The sequence below is a fragment of the Hippocampus guttulatus genome, chromosome 9 (assembly GCF_054856545.1).
Source record: "Hippocampus guttulatus isolate MCC_2025c chromosome 9, RoL_Hgut_1.0, whole genome shotgun sequence".
Classification (NCBI taxonomy): Eukaryota; Metazoa; Chordata; class Actinopteri; order Syngnathiformes; family Syngnathidae; genus Hippocampus; species Hippocampus guttulatus.
In genome coordinates this window covers 16225309-16241949 of record NC_141269.1, presented here as the reverse complement: position 1 = coordinate 16241949, position 16641 = coordinate 16225309, and the positions used below count along the sequence as shown (strand labels likewise).

At 41.9% G+C, this 16641-nt stretch overlaps 2 protein-coding genes across 2 annotated transcripts; one reads left to right on the top strand and one right to left on the bottom strand.

Annotated features, from left to right (window-relative positions):
- Positions 1-20: 20 nt before the first annotated feature.
- LOC147200578 (gastrin/cholecystokinin-like peptide) lies at positions 21-550 on the bottom strand. Its single transcript, XM_086120298.1, has 2 exons — positions 317-550; positions 21-187 (listed from the first exon to the last, which is right to left on the bottom strand). Exons 1-2 carry the CDS (start codon positions 546-548, stop codon positions 111-113), a joined length of 309 nt encoding a protein of 102 aa, XP_085976424.1. The 5' UTR covers positions 549-550; the 3' UTR covers positions 21-110.
- A 4251-nt stretch (positions 551-4801) lies between these two features.
- Positions 4802-8550, top strand: LOC147200577 (keratin, type I cytoskeletal 20-like). Its single transcript, XM_086119849.1, has 9 exons — positions 4802-5162; positions 6001-6126; positions 6664-6746; positions 6823-6979; positions 7092-7253; positions 7422-7547; positions 7624-7853; positions 7931-7965; positions 8057-8550. Exons 1-9 carry the CDS (start codon positions 4860-4862, stop codon positions 8158-8160), a joined length of 1326 nt encoding a protein of 441 aa, XP_085975975.1. The 5' UTR covers positions 4802-4859; the 3' UTR covers positions 8161-8550.
- Positions 8551-16641: the final 8091 nt, after the last annotated feature.

The following is a 16641-nucleotide window of genomic DNA, read 5'->3' as shown; positions in this document are numbered from 1 at the left end:
ACTTTGCCAAAAAACTTTATTCATGAAGTTGCAAGAGTAGTAAAATGAGCAGCAGCTCAAAGCAAAAGCATTCGGCGAACACTGAAGCAGCCGCGGCGGCCTCCCCTCTGTCATTCTGCGTCCCGGCGTCCGAAATCCACCCAGCCTTCATAGTCACGGTTCATCATGCAGTCAGAATTCACCATCTCTGTCAACAGATCATTCCTACGTGAACCACGTGAGGCCTTTCGTACAGGTGCACACATGGGAGCATCTCTTGGTAAATTGCCCTCATCTGGAACCTTTTTTTTTTTCCCGCCCCAAACCCACAGCATACCTGAGATTGCTTGCATGATTTGCTTGGTCATAATCACACGCTCGTCCTCCGAAAGGTGTGCCCGTCTCACCGTGCGTGAAGGCAGAGGCTCCTGTCTGGCTGCAGAGCTCCTTGCTGCCTCCCTCCCATCTTGGAGCTGCTCGACTTTTTTGCTCCCTCTTGCAGCAACTGCGGCACACGCGAGCAAAACAAACACAAGTGTAGTAAACGCTTTCATCCTGTTCCCTGACATGACCGCTGAACAAATCTCTACTCATTGGCTACTCACGGGTCCTCTTTTATAACACCGGCAGAGCATTTGAGTCGGAAACATAACGAATATCGATAAGTGACCATGGCAGAGCTTTTGATTGATTGGGCCACCATTGTGGCCAGGAGATGTACGTCAAGGAAAAGATACATTGCTACATCCATAAAGCCATCGTTGTGCTTGTCAATTACACGTGGGGAAAGCTTTTTGCGCTGCAATAACAATAAAACAAGTCAATCTATTTCCGCAAGCAATCCAATAGTTCCTTCGTGCGTTTTAACCAAAACACAGACTGTGGTGTTGATGGACACGTCTGACAATCACTTATCTCTTAGAAACTCGGCTACAAGGGTAAACACTTTTTTTTTCCTCCTTCAAATGTTTACACATATCTGACGCAGTAGCAGGAAATACAATACTGAATATGTGACTCATCTTAGTCTTATTTTGATAATGCCTGGGCTGCTCCAAATGAATGTCTTTGTGGTATTCTAATTGGAAACAAGGTGTTGTGTAAGTGATTTATTGTTAAAATATAAAGGATCAACAGTTTCCATTTATTTCAAATTCCAAAGATTTTTGCAGCTTTGGGGGAAAACAAATGTGGTAAACTGGATCATGACACAAAAGTTGGTGCACACACACCAAATGTTATGTCATGAGAAACAGCAGATACTGTAGCACCTCGGCACTGTGGCTAATCAACAAATGAGATGACAAAATAATTTATGTTTGAGTCTGTGAATGCCCCATGTGAACTTCGTCAAATTGAATAATTACAAAAAGATGTACACACCCATCAGTGAAATCTCATCTATGCGTCAACAAACGGAGAAAGCTTTTTCCCTTCACCTCTTGTCAGGGCACAGGTTACTGCGCACACACACACACACACACACACACACACACACACACACACACACACACACACACACACACACACACACACGCACACACGCATACACACCCACATGCACACGCACACGCACATGCACACACACATGCACATACATGCACACATACAACCTCCCCACGACACACACACACACACACACACACACACACACACACACACACACACACTTGATCACGGCATTCCACCTCTGTGCTCAGTTCTGTGTCAACTTTAACAATGTTCTGATCTCTGATCTCTTCATGTGCAGTCGTCTTTACATAACTACTCATCGGGCCCAAAAAATGTGTCTTAACAGACATTCACGATATTGCCGATAACAGCTCCGGTCAATCAAAGTGTGTAGTTTTGGTCTCTTTAACAGAAAAGGAGCATAATCATAAGCTTATTACGGGCATCTTAAAACTGCTTTTTTTTGTGATTTGATGAAGTGGTTTGAATTGTGTTGCGAGAGATCAAAAGTACCACATTCAAATGTGTATTAACCTATTTAAACCTATCTAAAAGACTACCATACATCTGTCTTTTCATTTGTAATTTCATCTTCAAGCCCCATGCACTTTACTTTTTTTTTTTCTTCGTCAGTAATACCCGGTTTTAACTACAATTTCGATTTAACAAAAGTAGGTTGGTGCTGCAAAATGAGTCCATGGATGTGGAGTAAGTCGCCTGTGTCCCATTTTGACACGCCAAACTTTCTTTTGAAGGGTGTGCCACACCACAGACATACTTTTCAAATGCTTGCTTCACTAAATGCCTCTTTGAAATGGGTTTAATCATGTTTCCAGTGTGACAGGTGCGACAGTATATGTTCTAACTCACTCGAAAAAAAAAAATCTGCACCAACTGACTTTTGAGTCATTCGAAAACAAAATCAATTAAAAGCCTTTTGTGGCCTCTCTTTAGCAACGTTATCGCTCCAATATACAATGCACAATATCGACGTGCAATTGCAGTTGATACAACGCAGCTGAGCCTGTCCAGCTCAGGCAATGATCAAATGTCATGGGAGAACAAGCAGTTAAATGTGGCTTGGCCGCAATGAAGGGCGTGAGCCAAAATCGAGTGTTTGGTGAAAAGGTCACAGGAGGCCACTGAGACAGCCTTCTCCTTGCCGTGCCTTAATTTGATAAACTGAAAAGTTATTGATGCTCGAAAGATTTTTCAGAAATGTGCATGAAACTATAATTCAGGGTGTCAAATTGGCACCCGCGGCATTAGAACATATGTCCACATAATGCCACAAAGGCTTTTTAAAGGTTTTAGTGTGCTTACATCATTTTTATTTGACTTCTTATTCTTCTTTTACTCAGATTTTTTTTTACCACTAAACTCCAGGGCCGTTGCAGTTTAATTTTCCCAAAGTCCTGTCCCGTGCATCCTCATACTTGCAGTGGAAGTGGAGCAAATCCTGATCATGTAGATTATCTTTCCCTCTCGTCTTTGGCCTTCTTCTTGTTTTTTTTTCCTTGTAACTCACAGCCTCCCTAACAGGGTCCTCTCCCTCCATTATCCCAACTATCCCATGATGTGCTCACTTGCCATTTTCAGTCGACTGCATGTTGCGGTCCAAGACAAAATGACCGCCGCCTGAAATGGATTAAAAAAAAGGAGGTGGATTTTCTGCTTAATTCCTATCCCAAGTGTGCAGTATAATATTAAAAATTGAATACCATGTTGCAACTATTGGGGCTGCATCAAACATACATCATAAAAAAAAAATATTCATGTGGCAATACCGGAGAAGGTTGTGTCCCACTTAAAGCATATAACCTGCCTTTTACATCCAACATCACACCCTTTTTAAAGTTTTTGTCCTTTTAGCTAAAAATTTTGTTGACATTTTAAAATATTAAGACAGGTGACTTTTCATGCGCCTTTAGGATGGTCATTGTCAGGCCCCTTCTGAAAAGAAATAATTGATGCACTGCAGAGCAGTCAAATTACAGGCCAATGTCCAATCGGACTTTAAAAAAATAAAAAATACAAATCAGAAGCTTGCTTCTAACCAGTTAAATGATTTCCCAAGTACCTACGGTGTGTATGAAAAATTCCAAGGGTTTTGGACAAATTATAGTACAGACAGAGCATTTAAACAGTATTAGAATTCATATGGACATGAGAAAACTCCGTCCTGGTCTAACTGGATCTGAGTGCATGCTTTGACCACAATAATCATTTTGAACAGGCTGCACAATATGATCTGACTCTCAGGTACTGTGTTAATTCCGAAGTTACTGGCAGGCAATTTTATGTCACCATCAGTGAAGACTACTTGTCAACAGGTCACAGGCTGGATTGTGGTGTTCCCCATGGTTCAATTTTAGGCCTAACATGTTTTATTCATGTTGGAGACGTGGGATACGTTTTTACGGTTATGCTGATGACACTCCTCTCTAAACCTTTGTTTGGAAAGCACATTTACTCTTTGTAACTGTATTTTAGAATTGCCTTCAGCTCAAAAAGGACAAAACATTTTCGTTATTGGTTCTGAAACTCAGAGACTTATTTTAAGATTACAGCAACTTTTTTTTAACCAATAAAATAAAAGTTAAAAACTGAACCAAACTTCATCCCAGATGTTAAGAGCATAGTGAAAACTATATTTTCACACTTAATAAACATCACCAGAGTCCATTTATTTCTCTATAAAGGAAACATCGAGGTGCTAATGCACACTTTTATCTCCAGTGACATCTGTTTTATTTTATCATATCAACCCCTTTGGAGACTCAGTACTTCCGGTCCCAGCCTTTTAGTAGAGCCACGGCGAGGCTTCGTTCCAAGTCTAAGCTTCATCTAAACAGGCCACCATTGAGTGAATAAATTAAAAGTAATATGATAAAAGGTCGTCATTGTTTTAGTACATCCACGTGTGATATTTGGTGGTGTGCCGTAGGATGTAAAATATGTGCCTCTATTCAGTGAAATTTGTGAAACAGCGGGCACACAAAATATCACGCAATTGTATGGAACTGGTTGAATTAAAAAAAAAAAGAATTAAAGTGATTGTGTTTTTTTTTCTTCAGTGACAGTTGGTGCTCTATTATTCATGCTCATATCATAAAAAGAATGTTTTTAAAAGAGAATCAGTAACGCTTAGTGATCAGATTGTTGTCCAACCAGTCAGCCTCCATTTAAAACATTGACTCTTTAAATGTTATTTGGCCCGGTCTATCAGGAGTAGACATCAAGCTGCTGAACTTGATTGTCAACCTGTCATTCGCAATTGTTCACACCTATTAAGCGCAGAAAACTATTATCAGCATACCGAACATAGTTGCGGCATCTGCAGGGACTCTCTATAAAATGTCCACTTGCGCCGTCCGCAGTCACTCCTCGTTGACTGTAGCTTCAGCTTCCACCTGCACCTATTCACCATGTCTCTCATCGGAGGCCGCTCAGGCACCAGCGCCCGCAGCATCTCTTCCGCCAGTAACATCAGCATCGGCGGAAGCCGACTGCCGCTGGGTGGGGGAAGCCAGATGACTGTCTCCGGTATCTACCAGGGCCGCGCACCCAGCATGTATGCGGGCGCGGGGGGCTATGACACCCGCATCTCCCAGGGCAATGTCCTGCTCTCCTACGGCGGGCTCAATTCGTACGGGTTTGATACCATCGGGGTCAGTGAGAAGAGCACCATGCAGAACCTCAACGACCGCCTGGGCTCCTACCTGGATAAGGTAAGAAATCAGCAGGACCATAAGCGGGTGGCAACTGCCCCTTCTTCAGCTTCACCTGTCTTCTTCTCCCTACATGCTCAAATGTTTTCTAAAATGGTTTCCAATCATAAGCTTGTCATCAGCTTCAGGAGAAGCTCAGTGCTTTTAAACATTCCATGTTTTCTTTTCTGTCTGTTAGTCACATGATAAATCTTTCGTGGTACAAGGTAATGAAATGAACAATTGAGAACTCAAGGTTGTCTAATAATATTTTCCAAGACTGTAATATTTGCCAGTGACAGGCAGTACGATTCAATGCTCTTCAACTTGATTAACCCGTGTATCCGCTTTCTGTGACCATCTTATTTGGGGATATGCCATTTGATCTTTTTCTAATATAAAATGTGTGTACCTGTATTGACTCAATTAAATTTGGGAAATGCTGAGCCGCAATAGGAGTGATGCATCCAAATCCTACCTTTGCAATGATAACTTTGCTTACTGTCAGAGAGTTGGTTTTTGAAATAGGATGTGATACAGTTTTTATTGATTCCAATAAGGCAATATTAAATATTAAAAGGAGACTCAGCAGCTAGAAGAATAAATAATTGTGTTTGAACATATTGTTCGAAGGAGTTGCATTTGGTAATGCAATGCAGACAGTGTTCACAAAACAACATTATAAAAAACAAACCAAAAAAAAAATCCCAGTCAATCTAACATCCAGAATGCTGTGCTAACGCTCAATTTGTTTTTATGCCGGTCACAGGTTGGTCCTGAAATGTTCTCAAGGAAATGATTAAATACAACAAAGGACTTAATGACTCGTTGATTGACTGTAATTGCCGCTTGCGTCCAGGTACGCTCTCTCGAGGCTGCCAACAGGAAGTTGGAGCTGCAGATCAGAGAGTTCTATGAGAAGAGGTCTCCAATTGCCAGGGACTTCACCGCCTACTTCGCCACCATCAATGAACTGCGAGCCCAGGTGACTATTCCTGCTATGCAAAAAAAAAAAAAAAAAACAAGGATCCAAGCCCAAGTCTATACTCATTATCCGCCAATAGCTTTACTGCAGAACCGGTTTAGGTGGCTGGGTGGAGCATGCTTCTCTGTCTGCACATTTACACAGCTTTCTGTTGACGCCGTAAGCTTACGTCTGCTTGTGTGTATCAGACAATCGGTTATTAAAAAGCATCAGACTAACGCTAGTCATGGAAAGTTGCGGGTTCAATAGCAGGACGAGTCCAGTACGCTCCGCTTTACTGCAGTGACAATTGATCTTCCATTCCTCAAAAAAATTAAAAGTGGTCTCAATGCCACACAGTTGCATTTTGTTAGTTCAACCCAAAACCATTTGTCGATCAGACAAAACAAAAAAAACAACAACCAAAAACCTTTCATTGTGTCGCCCCATAAAATTTACAGAACTCAAAAGAACTCAACCGTAATGAAATAGTAGGAGTATTCCAGCCACTCCTGCTACCTTCCACATTGCTATAAGGATGTCATTCTCCCCTTTTAGATCGCAAGGAGGTATGCAGAGAATCAGAGCATCATCCTGCAGATTGACAATGCTCAACTGGCGGCGGACGACTTCAAAATGAAGTAAGTTGTCAAGTTCAACTTTTGGTGGCTTTTGTGGTGTCTGGACGCGTAAAAAGCAAGCGTTCTTTTCTGCAAGATATGAGGTGGAGATGAACACGCGTGCACTGGTGGAGTCTGATTTGGTTCGTCTTCGAGGGGTCCGGGACAGCATGGTTGTTACCATCGGTGACCTGAAAATGCAGATAGAGAATCTGAAGGATCAACTGGCACAACTCAAGAGGATCCACGAGGAGGTCAGCTCATTTCAGCTCATGTGCTTCGAATGAAATGCTTCCCTCTGCTGGTTGTCTCTCATCCACTCGGCAGTTGAAAATGTGCCTAAAAACATTTTTTTTCATGACGTAGGAGATGAATGCAGCAAGGCTCCAATACACTGGAAACGTGAACGTAGAAGTGGACAGTGCGTCATCTGTGGATCTTTCCAAGATCCTTCAAGAAGTGAGGGAGCAGTATGAGGCTCTGGCGTTGAAGAACAAGCAGGAACTGGAAAGATGGTATCAAGCGAAGGTGAGATGGGAGGCATAAAATGATGAGGCTCTTGAAGCCGTTATGAGCAAAGTTTGGCCCGGGGACCACATATGGATCACTTATTCCTGAGCATGAACATCAATCCTGTCACATTTGTGACATTAATTAATGGGGAATGAAATGGGCTTGTTTGTGTGTGTATTATAGATGGAATCCCTCCAGACGGAAATCAAAGGTTACAGCACGGAGGTAAAGACCTTTTCCTCCCAACTTTCTGAGCTGAAACGGACATACCAGAGTTTGGAGATCACATACCAGGGCATCCTTGCAGAGGTAAGCCAACGTCCTGTCAGCCGCACGCGCCGACGCACAGCCGTTCCACTCAGTCATTTCCCCGTCCGCCGTGCAGATCGAATGCCTCCGCCAGAACCTCGCCGACACCAAGATGCGGTACAGCAATCAGCTCAGCCAACTGCAACTGACCATCAACGGCCTGGAGGTAGAGCTGCAGCAACTCAAAGTGTCCATCGACCAACAGAAGACCGAGTACAACCTGTTGCTGGACATCAAGATGAGGCTGGAGAGGGAGATCGCCGAGTACCGCCGTCTGCTGGATGGAGAATCCTATGAGCAGAAAAAGTGAGAGAGAATCCGTTGGTAGTCCACGTATGACGTGTCTGACCTTACTCATGCCACACTGTCCGCTCTCTTTGAAGGCCTTTGGTCATCAGCAAGGTGGTGCAGCTGGAAGGTAAGCGAATGTCACTCTCTCATCCACGAAATGACGGCACGTGATGTTGTCATGGCTGTTTTCGTGACCACAATTCCCTCCACTTCGGCAGAGCACAAGCCCCACCTGGAGAGGAGAGTGAAGACCATTGTGGAAGAAATCATCGACGGAAAGGTGGTGTCCACCAGCGTGGACACTCAGAGACAAGAAGTTTAAATGGTTACGAATGAGCTGAAAATAAACCATTTGCTCCTCTTGGTCACCTTTCCCCGTAAAAAAACACATCAAGAAAAAGAGCTGTGTTCACTTTCCTATGTTCTCCTTTTCCTTTTAAATACATTCATGCAGCAGTTGAAAGAAAAACCAGCAGCAACTTTCCCAGTGTTTGGACAAAAAGTAAATAAGCAATAAGGCAATCATAAAATCAAATGAATCAAAACACATCACACAAAGACATCGCTATCAATATCTTTGAAAGGTGTGCAAAAAAATAAATTTCGTTTTCAACATAACATGCACAAATGACTACCTTGACTTGTGTGAGGGAAATGTTGCACTGTTGACATGAAAACAACAGCAATGGAAATTAAAAGTGTCTTGCTGCAAGATTTTGGTGTGTCTTTTATATTATCAACATTATGTAATTTCTGGGAACAATCACAATGACAGTACAATTTTACACTTACACGTACATCCTACAAAATACCGTATTGGCCCGAATATAAGACGGTGTTTTTTGCACTGAAATAAGACTGAAAAAATGGGGGTCGTCTTATGTTAGGGGGCTAGACGTTATACCCATTCAAGACGCTAGATAGCGCCAGATATCATTGAAGCGAATGCTGAACTTGACTCCCCAGGCCAAAGTGAACCCCTGCCACGAAGAAGAAAAATAAAAAATAGCGGTAAGAAGGAAAAGAGAAGAAAATAATAGAAGAGATAACAGAAAATGGAGAAACGTAGTGACAATCTGGAGAAAAGTGGGTCGAAGATCAGCCAGGTTAACCGGCAGCTGAGGAGAAGTTATGATGTAATTTACATTTCAAAAACCAGGAGCCATTCATTTACGAATGTGATTGCACTTTAAATTTGAATGAGGCAAAATAACATGCTTTTTCTCTCAAATATATTGTTATAATCATTGGTTTCAGATGTACTGTAATTATTTTCTGTATAAAAATGAATTTGGTGTTCAAAAAGTCTTTTTTCAAACGTGAGTCTTGAAAAAGAGGGAGGTGTCTTATAATCAGGGCCGTCTTATATTCGGGCCAATACGGTACAAACCCACCCAACCCAATTGCAACTACTATAGGGATGACATCATCTACACTTGTCTACATCATCAACAACCCATACAGAGAATTTGTAGAAATCTCTGGGAAATTCAATTAATTAATTCCAATGTAGTTTTCTCCTGTGAAAAGATATGAGCTGTCAATCACTGTGACGCTGTATGGGGAATTTGCGCCTCCTTATGAAAGTGTACTCGAGTTTGTACTGTACAATATTACTTTTACCAGAGATGCGCTGAGACGTATTAGATGCGCTAGACGAGGATTTAAAAAGTGGTATTTGGGCAATCAAGTCAATACGATGCATCAGATGTCGTGTATGTGCATTTTAAAACATTTCTAGACATTCCAGGTGACTAAAAGTACTACTAGGTCCACCTCTACAGTGAAAGTAAACACTTTGGTCCCTAAACAGAATGCTAACCTCTTGTTCTGCATCATCTAGCAGTGCATTAAATTAAATTACTGCTCTGTTTAGTGAGTCGCCTGTTTGTTTAGGAAATGTGACAAATTGTAAATAGCAACACACAAGCATAAGTGCTGTGCGTATTCTCTCCTTGCTCGATCACCACGAAATACAGTCTATCGATTTTTTTTCTGCTAATATGAACCAAATTTACAGCCCGAATGCTATCTTGAAAGTTGTCATGCTGGCAGACTAAAAATAATGGAATGTCATTCATTGCTTTGGTTAGCACATCCACCTCAAAAGTTGTGGATTTCAATCCGTGCTCTGGCCTGATTGTTTGGGGTTTGCCTGCTCTCCCCCATGCCTGTGTGTGTTTTCAAATAGGAGGCCATTCAAGTTAGGACTGTCACTAAGAATGCACCAAAGTCCTAATAATTAAAAGTAAAATAAATAATTAATCAACAACGGGTGAGTTTAATCTTTGATCAAAAATCTGAATTTCTTTTTGTGCACACTGAGAAACGGATAACTATTGCTTCCTTGGTACTATGCAGGGACAACATTTTCTACAGTACGATTACTCTAATAGTAAGACCTCTTGGCCACGAGGTGGCATTTTTGTCTTTCCAAGACGAAAGCCAGACCTCAGATCTAACCCCACTGCGGGTAGTGGAAGGAGGTGTTGGTGGTTTGTTGGCTGGGACGATGGAAAACGCTCTTATACAATGTGCCCCAACCGCCCCCACATGTCCCGCAAAAATAAATACATAAAAAATAAATGAAGCGAATATCCGTGGCGGATGGGGCGCGGGGTTGTTTGGCAAACATAATTTAAATACCATATTTAAACCGAAATAGATTTTATTTCTATGTGCAAAATGTGCCCTGCCTGTAAGACTCCTGGGAACTGTATATTGCGAAAATAATAATAATAAAACACATGGTCGACTAGGATTACTGTTTTAGCTGATACTAGAAAGCCCTTTTGTCTGTGGGCATAAACCAAAGGGTGCACTCGTTGAATGAACTACAGTACTGCCTTCCATATAGGACACCTTTGGCATCCTAGTGACTACAGAAGCAAAACTAGACACTAGTTGAAAACTGCATGCTACTTGTGAGACGATAAAATTCTACTAGTTATAGTGCTTCACTAGTAGTAACCTACTAAGAGAGCGCACTAGTGCAGTTTTGCGCTTTGTTTCACCATGTAGCTGTCCTACTATGAAGGCAAAATTGTCCTGCTAATGTAGATTGTAAGATGGCAATGGATTTCTATTCTTATTTTCATTAGCCGTTTTACGATTGTACTTAATTGTCTTACTAGTGAGGGCAAAGACCGCACTGGATATCAACGATATAAAAAAAACTGCTTATATGGCATTTACTGAACCTGCTTCGACAAGACCAGGCTGCTCTCAGGTATGACACCCGGAGGCGCTCCGTGCAAAGAATGCACACCACTTTTCGGATTGCAAATGGACAACACCCCAGTCATCTGCACATGAAACAGCATGTTACGCGACGGCTCAAGTTTGATGGCCAATTAATTTTCTTTCTCTCTCTCTCTCTCTGTATATATAAAAAAAAAAATCCTCGTCTCACCCCTCGGGTGGTGTCCGTCCTCCATTCAGCTCGGGTCCTCTACCAGAGGCCAGGAAGCTTGAGGGTTCTGCGCAGTATCCTTGCTGTTCCCAGCACTGCACATTTCTGGACTGAGATGTCCGATGTTGCTCCCGGGATCTGTTGCAACCACTCATCTAGTTTGGGGGTCACTGCCCCGAGTGCTCCGACCACCACAGGCACGACTGTCACCTTTACCTTCCAGGCTCTCTCCAGCTCCTCTCTGAGCCCTCGGTATTTCTCGAGTTTCTCGTGTTCCTTCCTTCTGATGTTTCCATTACTTGGGACTGCTACATTCACTACAACGGCTTTCCTCTGCCCTTTATCTATGATCACGATATCTGGTTGGTTCGCCATTACCATCTTGTCAGTCTGGATCTGGAAGTCCCACAGGATCTTCGCTCTGTCATTCTCCATATATATATATATATATACAGTATATACTGTGTATATATATATATATATAGACTTCCTTATACTTGAATGGTCTTTGAATCACGGATAGAATTCAATCACCTTTATGAGTGATGTCAATTGCTTTACAGCAGCAAATTGGACCATAGACAGACAGACAAAGATGCTGATAAGTAAGAATCAATGCATACAGTATATTTCCAACATCAGAGAGTGACATCGAGCAGAATGAGCAGTAGCAGTCTTTGGGAAATTAGCGAAATATGCAGATGGCAATGGCAATTAAATGATTAACACGTGCATAAATGAACTCCGACTGGGGCAAAAATAGTCATCACAATTGCATGCAGTAAAACAATATTAATTGTGCATCAATCATGAAATAGCAGCTGCAATAAACACCAGCAATACTATCAGCAGTGGAGTGGCAGCTGCCCACACACAGTGTCTACATACAGTAAGTTACTCTTTTATTTTTAATTCATGTAAATGTTGCAAGTAAGTCCATAGTAGCTTTGTTTACGTCTTTTGCAATCTCTGCTGGAAATTTCCAGAACTCTAAGAGCATGCAAACTGCGCTGCAGAACTCATTGAGGAAGTTAAAGGTGGAGCCAACACCTGCAGGCTATGTCACCGTACTTCACCAACCTGCCTGAACCTGAATTCGAGTGTAGCTTCTAAAAGCTGACAAAGAAAGCGGCTCTTGTTTCAACATTTCCTCATTGTAGGAATGAACCTGCTTCCCCCCCGCTAAAATAGACAGTAAAGGAAATGTTGTTTCATTGCTGTTCATATGTCTGTCAAGAGAAGGATTAAAAAAAAGTGATAGTGTTCATCAAACCTGTTGCACTGGAGGGAGCATGGACTGAATAAAATCCTGTGAGGTATCAGAGGTTCAAATGGTCTGTTTTACTCGGAGGGGGGTGGGTGGAGGGGGGAAGAGATATATTGTGCACTTTCATGTGTCATGTTCCATATATGCTCCAACAAGAAAGTTCCACACCCAACTAAAAGCACCTCAGGCTCTCTCTCACTTGCAGGTCAGAACACAAATCGCATTTCCAACATGCTCTAACTACTTTCCCCTCAAGCTACAATCGTGTTTTTTGTCTACTGAGCACGTTGTACTGCCAAGTGAAGTCGAACGGACTCGTTCCATGTAGAGGAACTAGTGAGCAAGCCAGTGAATGTGCATGCAACCCTGCCCAGAGACAGTATAAAAAATGAGGCCAGAATAAATCATTTTAAAGATCTTGTAAAGGGAACGAGGAGATGTTAGAAGACAATTGCTGTAAATGTGCAAAGCCTGAGAACAATGTCGGACTCAATTGTGGAGATATAGCATGCAACTGTGTTTTACCAATTCAGTTTTTATGGGGTGTGGCTAAAAGTGATGCAGTTGAGCATCGAGCATGAGTGCCTCACCCATCCCCACAAGACATGATAAGAAAGTGAGCAATGACGGATCAATATAACTCGAGTGACAGACTGCTAACCAATACGTATATGTTATCTGTTATCTAGCTACAATAACCACTACGTTATAGCTATAGAAATTACTACATTATGTGTTAACAGCACCTACTATATGGCACTTAACAAGCGACACATTAATCTTAGATGTCAGCCCAAGTGTAGATGCATCTTAGTTGCACTGCTTCTAAAGCAAGACACAACTTACTGGTCCACAAGATTGGACATTTTTTAATTGTAGAAACAGTGTAGTTTGTCTGGTAAACCTATACAACATTATGGACTAGAGCTAGAGCTCATTCACGTAAATCCTCATTGTTTCCTGCCTAACCCTCCTGACACATGCGCACACATTCACGCATCAACTCAATTAGAGATCTCCGCAATGATTGAGAAAATCTGTTGAAGGAAATATCAAAAACCTCAAACCAAATTGCTAGTTCGTGCCAGTGAGAGATTCCAGCCACACCTTGCTTGTCTAATGCCTCACATACCAACATCGCTGTTCACTTTGACGCAACCCGATGCGCTCAAGCAAGAGCGTGTGCAACTGGTCATGACGCTTTACCTTCCACAAAGTGTCTTGATTTGCTCAATTTGCTCAACGGCACCATAGAAATATCCCGACAGAGAAGTGAGATCATATGCTTGTTGGACACTCAGGAAACATGTTGTCAGACGCTTTCATATCATGAACATTGTCGTGAATGTACAGCGGCTCCTCTTTATTTCCAACATCTCATCAAGGACTCGTTTCTCGACTAGTTGCCATTTTTCTCCCTGAAAGCCCGATTGTCTGTGACAGCGCCTTGTAAAAGGTTTGAGAATACAGCTTTATGAAACGGAGATGACTGCCCAAGAGTACATTTTAATTACATCGTCCAACTTTAGCTTGATTTGATTTCACAATTAAGGAATGCTGACAATTCTTGAAGTTGCAAACTGTCCCATTCTCTTCTTATCAGTCCAAGCCCAGGTGACTCTCTTAAGCAAGAGTGCCCCCATCTGCCCCCAAGATTAACCAATATTCTTCAAAGACTAACTGGCACTATGCTGTCTAAAAAAAAAGTTATTGATCAGGTCAAGTCAGTTTCTATTGTCAAATATGCTCTATGAGCAGCATACGGCACAGATGAAATGTGTTTCCTCTCAACCACAGTGCAACCACAGGAGAGAGGAGCCGCTACGGGTACCCACACCGCCATCAACAGAACAGTTAACATAAAATAATAAAACAATACAACACAACGCATAAGACACAGTCATGCAATCTTAACCACTTTTTCTGCCTACACTTTGTTGTTTGAGGCAGTTCGAGATGAAAGAGGAGAGAATCAACGTGTCCTTTCACCAGTGGATCAGAGACGTCGTGATGAAAATGTGCACACGTCTGCTACAAGCGAAGTTTGAAAGCAAACAAGAAGCTGTAGCGTCCATTGACGAAAAAAGAGCTCACATCTCCTGTCCCATGTGAATCCGCTTCAATTCCAAGCCGCGACTCCCACTTCCACATACGCATCTGCGATCTGTGCTGACGCTCCTTTCTTCTCATCGTCGGCTCCACAAGCCATCCATCTATCCAGCCGCAGACAGTCCAACACCGACATTTCCGCAGAACAAAACGTAGCTGTGAAAAATGCTGCCCACTACAGGCGCAAAAAATGATGTTGTCTGCGCTAATTACTAAAATTATGCAGTAATTTGAATTTGCAATTTGATCAATGGATGCAATATAAGCAACGCTAATCTCGTTGGTTTTTATCTCTTTTTAATTTATTTTTTATGTGTATGTTTTGATTTTCTGAGGGAGTTCATGTCTTTTATGTCTCTTTGATTTTACAACTGACCATTTCTTCATTGTGTTTCTTCAAATCAAAATTATTCTGCACATCGGTAATTAATCCTGAGACTATTTGAGTTTGTTGTGCATATACCAAATGCAATAGTGACACAAATGTCAAACAACAGCAACCAAGCCCTGTAAGAATACTTATTTAATTTATAGCATGCACAATTGATTAATTTAAAACCATCGCACGTTTTTAAGGAACCTTGCAATAGCCATGGTTGTTTTCCTCGTGTTTCCTGTTTTCATGCAAAATTGTTCTTAATTCTCACGAGAACAGGCTGCACAACCTTGCAAATTGTGGAATCCTGAGGCACCAACTTGCCGCCCTGTTGTTTTAATTGAGATCTCGTGTTGCTGAAACCAACTCGACCAGAGCAACGTGTTCGGATCAGCCTTTTGCCCCTTTGCCGCACCCACCAGTCACACAAACAGTGTCCTGTTGCACCTCTTATGCAAGCACAAAGCAATGACTCGCAGTAGAGCGCAGAACTCCACTTTACAGCTGTGAGCATAGCAGTTACACTGGAAATTTCAGAGTACAATCGACTCTAATTGAGGACAATTGGATTCTGAATAAGACTAAATTTGGTCCCGGTCATAACAGAATATAAACTCAAAGTTATTGGTTAATTGTACGTAGATTTGGATCCATTCTGAAGATGCACTCTAGTGGCCGGGGGAAGTAATTGTGCTCCAGAATGTTTAAATACAACTGAATTAGAGGGGGGAAAACAGACTCTGTAAAAATTACTCTAACAATTTGACTGTGTATTTGATATTGTGTTAAAATGCTAACCTCAGAGATGCAAGCACATTAATTACAGACGTGAATGTACTGCGGTTTCATCCCTTCAATTAGCACCTGCAGAGGAGTCGTGGTGTTAACTGAAATTCAGGAGTGAAATATAATCAGGGGATTCCTTTCATGACAAGCCTGGCAAAAAGTGTTGTCTTATCTGAGGTTTTACTCATTAAATAAAGTACGGTAGTTATGCATCTGCTTGATCAGTCTCTGTTCTCAACAACTGTGTTCAACTTCTATGAAAAGCCTTTCATGAAATGAAAATTCAGATAGTTGAATTCACCAAACAGGGTGAAAGAGGTTGAGATCATTTTTGTACAAAATAAGCGCTAAAGTCAAATGAAAGTGATCTCCGCGTTAAGGAATTTGCAATACTTGTTTCTTATATAAGATTGACATTCGCCCACAGGGTACGACTGACTTGTTTAAGCAAAGCAGCAGTTCAGTGAAGATGGATCATCTGTCAGAGCACTCACTTGACACTTCAAACTGGTTGGATCTGACTAAGCGGCCTCAGGCTAACAGGACAGGGTGCGGCCCTTTCACAACTCATATGTTTGAGCAATGAAATGTAGCTGGCGTAAATGAAAAATAACTTTCGTTCACCGTGACCTGGAGTTAAAGACGATCAAGTGTTGAGAGCAACAAGCCGTCTATATTTTCTGTGTGGTCAAATTGATGAGAACATTTCCCACTTTCTCCTTCAGCTAATACTGTGGAAATGAACCCAAGGAATAAGTGCAAAGGGTGGGTCCCGACATCTTAGGTAATGCTCCTCCCATCTACCCGCCTCCACTTGCACCAGAGGCCGCCTTGTGTTGCATAAAAAGGGGAG